The sequence below is a fragment of the Merops nubicus genome, unplaced genomic scaffold (assembly GCF_000691845.1).
Source record: "Merops nubicus isolate BGI_N331 unplaced genomic scaffold, ASM69184v1 scaffold23801, whole genome shotgun sequence".
NCBI lineage: Eukaryota > Metazoa > Chordata > Aves > Coraciiformes > Meropidae > Merops > Merops nubicus.
Window position 1 is genome coordinate 4,044 of NW_008589301.1, and position 9,175 is coordinate 13,218.

General features: G+C 39.9%; 1 protein-coding gene across 1 annotated transcript; it reads right to left on the reverse strand.

The window, feature by feature from the left end:
* Nucleotides 1–3,953: 3,953 nt before the first annotated feature.
* Nucleotides 3,954–8,043, reverse strand: LOC103781847 (prostaglandin reductase 2-like). Its single transcript, XM_008949569.1, has 5 exons — nucleotides 7,828–8,043; nucleotides 6,896–7,017; nucleotides 5,595–5,682; nucleotides 4,844–4,883; nucleotides 3,954–4,182 (listed from the first exon to the last, which is right to left on the reverse strand). Exons 1-5 carry the CDS (start codon nucleotides 7,957–7,959, stop codon nucleotides 4,118–4,120), a joined length of 447 nt encoding a protein of 148 aa, XP_008947817.1. The 5' UTR covers nucleotides 7,960–8,043; the 3' UTR covers nucleotides 3,954–4,117.
* Between the last annotated feature and the right edge of the window lie 1,132 nt (nucleotides 8,044–9,175).

Genomic DNA, 9,175 nt, shown 5'->3' on the forward strand with positions numbered 1-9,175 from the left:
TTGTGTAATTCTGGGGCTACAACGCCTTGACTCACTTCTACTTCTTTCTGTGCTTTTCCTAAAGAGCTCCCAGTTTTCACTCACAAAATATTGTCTCAAATTGGAGCTTATTCCAGCTTCTGTTTCCCTTTCTTATTGCAGGATAATGCCATCTGCCTGTGATCACCTTTTATCCCGTGGCAGTCTGTTTATGGATTATATAGACATTTCCCACTGCAAAGAGAACCCAGCAAAATGAGAAAGGCAGTACAGCAATACAGGAAAGCAACATTACAGACAACAGCACCAAGAATTCCTGTATCTGCTTCTTCTACTATCAATGCATTAAAATACAGAATAAAGAGATGAAGCTATTTGTAAGGCAACTACCTCTGTTCTCTTCACTTTTGTAACAACAGCTACAATAAACTGTAAGCAGTAAGAAATGTTTATGTCTGGGCTTGGCAAGCTCTTTTCATGGTATTGCTGGCATTTTCCATGAAATCCTGACACCAAACTATATGGGCTAGCACTAAGCCCCTAACAAGTGCTCCTGTGAAAGAGACCAGGTTCTTCTGATTATCAAGGAAGAAACCAACAAGGAGAATAAGAAATATAACAAACTAAAAATAAAAGTTAAGAAAAAGGGAGAAGAAATGTAGGGGAAGAAGGCAGAAGGGAAGCAAATGAAATAGAGGACAGCAAACAGCAACTCTTGCAAGTGCAGTGGGGGAAGGGATGGAAATGGGAGTGCATAAAACCTTAACAAATACAAACTAGCAGAATATTTGCTCAAAGGAAAATAAGGAAAAAAAGTCTTCTGCCCAATACTGTTTAAGTTTTATTACCCTTTGCAACAAGAAATGCTTATTTTTAAAGATTGCATAGCTCCCCCCCCATTTAAAGCTGACAGAACCTCTACTGTCCTCCACAGCTGACCTAACTGCTGGAATGCTGCTGCACTCGAGTTGCCATTACAAGAATCAGTATCTCTGCATGATCTCACTCCGGGTCACTCCTCACATCACCAGCTCTTAATAGGCTTGTGACCTGTGGGGATTACTAAACCATTGCTGTAAAAATGATAGTGCTGGGAATTGTATAATCTCATCATGTTTTATTTTGCTTGTGAAAAATAACTTCCTAGAGGACTGTCCTTCCTGGAAGGTGTGTCAACTCTCAGTGCCAGAGATGAGCTCACTCTGGAACAGCTCTTCAGCAAATGCTGTTCCAAACTTTGTCCAAAGAAATGCAATTCTGGAAACATAGCAGAGCGAGGCCCTCACCCATAACATATGAAAGGAAAACAATATTTTGACACCTTTTTAGTAGCGGCTATTGTTTATGCTGTTGTTATGGTTGTTTTCTTGCACTCATACAACACAAACTCACCCTAGTTCAGGGCTGAAGTCTCTTTTGAAACATACAGGCATTGAATTAGCTTGCTTTGGATACTACCCTATGACACACTTCCTTCCAAGTAGGCTGAAATAAAACAGAACAGTTCTCAGTTAAGAATAAAAGGCATTTTTCTCAAAAGCTGTTGAAACTGAAATAAAATTGATAGATTGGAGGAACCAAAGATGGAGAAATGCATGTTATAGAACTTTGAAACTTGTGTGTGGGGAGAAGTTTGCCCTCAAGGGTGGAAGAAAAGAGGAAAACACCACAGTGACACCATGCCCCAAAAAGTGCCATATATATATTTATGTACAATTAGACATGAAAAAAAAACAAAAATAATTCCATGAAGGACTTTCTGTTCCAAATTAAAACTGGTAAGTATTTGAACTCAGCAAGAACAGCAATAGTAATACTCCCATTTGTAAAAACGCTCTTGCATGAATAACAGTTTTAGGAGCAGTAGCAACAGAGCCTCAGGTTAGGACCAGCTTTGCTGGGGGGTGTGGAGTGTTAATGGCTGGTCACCACGTGGAGGTTTCCCTTTGCATTCAGCTGCTGGCTGTAGGGATGAACAGTAAGGGTGAGGACCTCTGCTCAGGAAGGTCCTGTGTGTGGCAGGGCACCACGGCTGACCGCTGCCTGGCAGAAGGTGAGTGCAGAGAACGGGGTGTGAAGGGTGGTGATGCTGTTCCAGTCCAAGTATTCCTGACTGGCACAGGCATGTGGGAGGGAAGAAAGGAAGGAAAGGAGACAATGGACCCACCACCACTCATTAGAGCAATATTCCCATCAGCTCCCTCCCCACTAAATCCAGCTGGCATGACAGGAATCCAAGCCTAGAGGCAGTGCTCAGGATCCCACGTTTCCTCCTGCCTCTCATTTTAATACAGATACAAATCACCAAGTCCCACAAGCCTGCACTGCTTAACTTTCACAACCCAGTTACCACCTAGAAACAGCCAATGTGCAGGAACTTGTGGAATTTCACTCACCTGTTGCTTTCTGTCTCCATCTGCCAACTACCATCATCCTGGTTTTCTTGCATAAAAATGTTGGCTTCTATCCCAATGTGACTCTGCTTGAGTTAGGCTGATGCTGGATTCACAGTCTAGCTGTAAGTGAACCAGTCACTAGTTCTGTAGTTGAAAAAATGCACACTGGAAGATTTTAGACCATCTAATGCTATATTGCAGGTGCCTTTCTCTTCCTCAAAGTTTATGGGATCCATCACTACATGCTGCTTTCTTTCAGGGTCAGCTTCAGCACTAAGAAATGAAAGGACTGGGTTTCATATTGCTTGCAACCATATTAGGCAATTTTGATACTTTTGTCTTTTCCACAGCATGCAAAACGATTTATAATGCCAAATTTCTTGCATAGTATTTCTTTCCTAGTCCTTGGATTCCACTTAGTTTGGCCTATGTAGTGACTCACACAGAGGTAGATAATCCATCCCCTGGGCAGTTCAACCGACCCTACCCTTTGGAATTACTTCTCTTAAGGGCAAATAAATTAAGATCAAACCCAATTGTCTGGAAATAAGAATGTGTCAGGAACAATCCTATCCTCTAAGTAAGTACGTGTTAATGTCTCTAAATGTACATAGTACTGAAATTCTAATGTCTTTAAGATAATTATCCCTTCCCTTTTCTGTTCCTTGCTTCTGAAGGCACCGACTTAATCTCATCAGCCCCATTTGGCTTGGGGTTATGCCAGTCAAACTTGGAAATGGTGACCTTTATTTTTTTTTCAGTTTCCCCACTGAGATGGTAAAAGAGCATCCCCAGACAAAACCTTCTGAGCCAAGGTAAATTACTGAGGGAACAGAAGGTCAATTGTCTGCAAAGTTACCTTCTGTCATCAGGCAGCTTGTTTTGAGATTCTCTGTCTGTCACCCTGGAGAGGTGTAAAAACCAGAAAAACGAGTGAAATCGGCGAAATTATCATACAAATAAGATAGTAGATGCTAGAAAAGGAATTCTAAAAAGAAAACTTCACTCAAGCCTGGAATGCAAAGACTGAGAAGACTATATAAGGGTCACCCTACATCTGAATTTATCTCTGATGAAAGTCTCAAGCTGCAGGCAGATGGAATTGTAAATTAATTAGGTTTTGAGTGTTATGGAAATAGGGGATATAATGACACAATACACAGAAATGGACAGGACAGATCAGTGGAAACTTGTTCCAGATGGCAAACTGGAAATACCTTTATTATTAGAGACCTTGAATTCCAGAAATGGAATTTTTCATTGCAATTATCCAAAACTGAGAACAGTTAAATTCTAACACAATTAGCCAGAATGACTGGACCACCAGGGCAAACTTAAATTAAAAATTCCTAGAGAAGTTCCTGAGCACTGAGACAAACTAGGATAGGAATGGTGCACATCTACACTAGTAAATTCTTCTAACCCCTGAAAATATGTGGCTGCACACAAATTGCTTATTGGAAATAGTTCCTGTGATTTTCTAACTTTCAAACCGTATCCATTTGCAAGTGTGCTAGCTGGCAACTGCCAAAATCATGTATAAGAATGTATTATTCATTTCAAGCATAAATTATTGCATTCTTGTTTCCAGTTCTATTTAGTTTATTAGCATCCCAGAATCTCTGCTTTCAGTACATATAGAACAACTTGATGGTTTATTTAAGAAAGTGGAAATCAGTATAAGTAAAAATTTTCTCACTGTTGAGGACAGAATCTGATTATTTCTCCCAAATCAACGACTTTTACTCCGAAACTGAGACGATCTGTTTTCCAATATTGCCTCCACTCATCATGGACTGGAAAGCAGCTTCAAGAGAAATGATGAAGTCAGTTAGTGCCAAGGAACTTTTTAAAAAGTTAAAAAAAAAAAAAAGGTAGAAGTAAATGTATGAAATAGCTCCCCAAAAAGGAGATACCACATTTTGGACTTAAACATATTTATCTTTAATGATGTGCTAAATTAGGAAGGTTAAAAAAAAAAAAAAGCCAGTCTGTAATAAACTGCTAAGGGCAGTTTTGTGTAATAATTACAAAAACTGACCTGCAAAGGGCTGTTTGGCCCTTTACAAGTTAAAGATTACATCTGCTGCTTTTGGGATATGCCACACAAACACCAAGGAGAGAGAGAAGGTGTGAGTGGAGAGCCCACAAATGCTGTGGGTTTCACAAACCTTTGGGAAAGGAAAGATTTATGAATACTCTTATTTACTACAATAATGTGAGAAGCCGGTGCTTTTGTGCAGCAGTTTAATTCCCCCCCCAATAGTAAAACAAATGAAAAATATTTTTTAAACCATCGAATATAAGTTTTGATATTTCTCACACAACATTTAATACCTTGTGGAAAAAAAAACACAACAAAATGCTTATTTTGATCTACAAATCATGTTTTAGATAAAATACACTGGCAAATGAAACATTCTGTTTAGTAAGATTATTAGTCTTAGAAAATGGTGTAAAAATCTCACCACCAATGTTTGCTAAGCCTTCAACCACGGTCTCTCTGACCTGTCAATGCAAAGAAGTCCTTTTAGATTTCTTCAGACAAGTTTAACATTTCATGGAAATGTGCCACAGAAACTGTCAAAATCTAACTCTCTTGCTACACTGGACAGGACTCTGTTTGGGACAGATTCTTCTACCACGAGAGGAGTTAATATTTTCTGATAAATGTGCAGGTGATTTAATTCTTCAATCAGAACTAGAACATCCATGCCCTGCCAAAATTTCACATCTCAGGATTTTCCCAGAAAAATTAACTGATCAGCTGAAGAATTAACAACTGATTTAGACAGACCTCACAGGGAAGGGAGGGATAAAGCATCTACCTATCACAAAATAATAGATGGCGATTATAAAGCTTGAAACTAAATTTCACACAAGGTCCCCAAAAGCATTCAGGACACTAAGCAGTTATCTGAGAGTACATGGTTTTGAAGGTCTGATACCTTAAGTAAAAAAAAAAAAAAAATAAATCACTTGGACCCTATGCTGAAAGATAGAAAGAATACAGACATCAGCAGGATGTAATCAGAAAAGTCTGCCATAATGGTGCTACCTAATAAGCCTGCAATTATACTCACACATTCTTAGGAAAATCTGTTCAATTCTGAGGCATGGTAAGAGAGCCAGGGACAAAGAAATCTGGACTTCTTGTAGCCAGACCATGGCCTGAGGCGATGGCATAAAAGGCCAAAGATTAAACATAAGAGTCCTTACCTTCAGTTTACCCTCTTGGATCCACTGACAGAGTTGTAATATACCGGATTCCTGTTTGTCCATATAGCTCAGCACCAGGAATCTTTCCCTGTGAGAGAAAGGAATGAGCCTTGATATAAGAACCGTCAGTAAGCAAATTTTGAAATCTCTACCAATATTTTCAGGAAAGAGCATTATTGAAACTTCAGGGTTGTGAGTACTAATTACAATGAGACATAGCTCAGAGCTTTGCCAGCTTGTTGAGACAGATCCGTGCAGTGGGAACTTGACAGTAACATCAGACCTAGACAAGTAATTCTGTCCTAGTATCAGAGAAGAGTAATGAAAGCCAAGCAGTATCACCAAAATAAGCAAATTACATAAATGTGAGCCAATTCAATTTTTTTTTTATTTTTTTTTGTGATAGGGAGAATAATTAACAGACCTGCGACTTGATGGTGAGTATAAATTACTTTCAGAATCACTCCCCAATCTTTTGCATATCCTGCTCTCACAGCTGACTATAGCAATCAAGAGAAACTGAAATGATCATCAGAAATGGTCATTACTTGTAGCAAAGTACTGACTAAACTCTCCATGGCTTTCTACTATGCAGGGTATATTTTAGCAATTTTATCCATTTTTAAAAAGTGCAGACAACAGTAACTGAGACAAGAAAGGAATTTTAATTAGAAGAGGTCAATCTGTTTGCATTGCAGAAAGTTGGGGAGACTTTTGATTTCTGTGCAATGAGTGAAAAATCTCCTGACTTTGCTCCTAATTGCTGCCTTAGCTCCACCTGAATCCTGACAGATTCAGCAGTTCCCAGAGTCATAACACCCACAGTCTCATTATCTAATTAAACCCCCAAATACTAAAAATGTATTTTCTATACAATCATTACTGCATCAGCTGCTTCCTTACTTTAAAAGCACTTGATTTTCTCTCTGCCTGAACTGCAACGCTTGGAGAAAAGGCACTCTGCAAAACATCTGAGAACAGAACCATGGCAACACCTTCCCTCCTACTGCAGAACCTGTCAGAGACTCCAGGACTGAATCAAGCAACCAGAAGGTGTAACAACAGACAACCCTGTTAAATGCAACAACACCCTTCCCAGTTTTTATGCCGATACAGACAAAGGTAAGGGAAAGGATTTACTGGTGTTGTGTTGGTAGTTCCCTTCCTCAGCTTGGCAACATTCTGCTCTCAGTACCGGTGCCCACTGCGGATCCACAGGCTGCCTTCCCAGCACCAGAGTCACAACACCACGTGCACAATCTACCTGGAGCCCGGTCACAGGCTCTGGGGGAGAAACGCACCTCGTGATATTCCTTTCTTTCTGTATTTTTTCTATGTGGGGAGGCAGCGGAGGCGGGTAAGGCACATCTTTGTTATACTGAGAGATCTGTCCACACAGGATGATATGGCTGTTCTGATTCATCTGTTTGGGACAGCACAAAGGGGAAAAAAATTACATTCCTTGGTCTCAGAAACTAATTTTCTTCAGTGAGACAATAGATTATATTTTAAAATATTCACATGAGCATCCTTATTTAGCAGCACATCTCCTAGAAAAGAGTGGAAGAATTGCAGGCAGTCCCATTTAACCTGTGACAGCATTTAAATAGATAAATGCCATGCAACAGTGGAAAAAAGAAATGCTATGTAGCCTATGCATAATTTAAAAAGGCATTAAATACAAGGAATAAAAGAAATTGCTATCTTACTCTGTGTCCTTTTTGTCAGGAGGAGAGGAGGAATAGGAGTAAAAGTTTGATACAGTTGTTTGCTACAGCTGTGATTTAGTGCTCCCAGGGATGGCACTGCCACCAGAGGCTCCCTGCCATGTGACAGACTCATTTCATGTTAACAACAGAGGCCTGGTCAAGTGTCTTCATGGATGCTCAGCAGAGCTGGTCTCTTGTGAAGGCAGAAAACCAAAACTGACAAAACCCAAATTATGAGGCTGATAGTCAGTTTTCAGACTATTACCAAGTCTCCTGGCCAAAGAAGCCAGAGAGGAGAAACAGCAACTGTGTTTCTGTTACTACACTGTCAGGCTAGTCCGAATGACAAGACAATGATTTCAAGTATCTGATTCCTCCTCAAGACCAGGGTCAGCCCCTGGGTGAGATTGGTGAAGTGAAAAGCCTGCTCTGCTGTACTCCCCTCTGCATGAGGAATTAATTCAAATCAGGGCACACAGACATTGCAGAAAGACTGGGACAAACCTAATGGCAAACATAATCACCTGACTTATAACCGTGTCGCTGATGTCTCCACCAACATTGTCAAAGTAAACATCCACACCGTGGGGGCAGAGCTCACGGAGCTGCTCTGCCACATCCCCCTTCTTGTAATTGATAGCAGCATCAAACCCCATCTCCTGGACCAAGATCGAGCACTTTTCATCCGTGCCAGCAATCCCCACCACTCTGGAGCAGCCCTCCAGGCGGCCAATCTGCAGGCACAGTTACATAGAACAGACAATAATAAAGAGGAGCTTGTTACTTTGTTCTGTTCAAGTACCAGAGTGAAGAGAAACAAAAATCAAGTAATATTGCCAGAATAAGCAAATGTCTATAAAGTATCAGTGAATTCCACACCTTTTTTTTCTTTATTTTGTGGTAGGGACAATTATTAATGGACCTGCAAGTAAATGGGGAGTATAAATTAACTTTCAGGCTCCACAAAATTTTGCATAGCCTTCTGTAACAGCTGTCTATAGCAATCAAGGACACTTAAATGATCATAAAAAAATTATAATTACTTGTAGCAATGTACTAAATTCTCCACAGCCTTTTAATATGCATGGTGTATTTTAATATTTTTATCCATTTTTTAAAAGCACAGACAACAGTAACCGAGACAAGAAAAGGATTTTAATTAGAAGAGGTCAATCCATTTGCATATCTGGAGTCTGTGGAATCACCAATGACTGGCAGTACTGGAGAGCCAAACAGTATAAAATGACCATCTGCCAAGTACTGTAGTGTAGCTAATAGAAAGCCAAAAAGAAATGCAATAACTGATTTAAATGCATTCTTCATAAATTTCTTTATGCACTGTTTCTTCATAGCTTCTCTATCAGTAAGTCTTAAGCTTGCTTAACAACTAGTGTTTGTGTGTGTATATATACATACAAACACACAAACATTTGTAGATATGTATGTACACACAAACACACTGCAACAGGTTCTGCAAAGGTGAGGAGGATAAAAGGCCTGTAAATCTCAAAACACAAAGGATGTCATAGAACAACAAAAAGAAGGGTTTACTACATTTTTTACCATTTTCTAATATAGAAAAATGAAAAAAGTCTCCAGTCAACTCAAAGACTGTGTTCAAATGGCAGAGTGCTACATAAATGCATGGTAAATACACGTATTTATACCATTTAATTTATTTACGCTAGTGACATGTCTTCACCCTGGGCTGTTTGCTCCTAACCCAGTTGCACAAAACTGAAGTTTCAGACCTAAAATCTTTTTTGGCAAGAGCGTGAGCAGAACCAGGGGCAGTGGTCTCTCCCGTGGAGTTGCACCTGCTGATGCCCTGGTAAGAGGGCACGCTGGCACATCTCACGCCTACCCACCTGG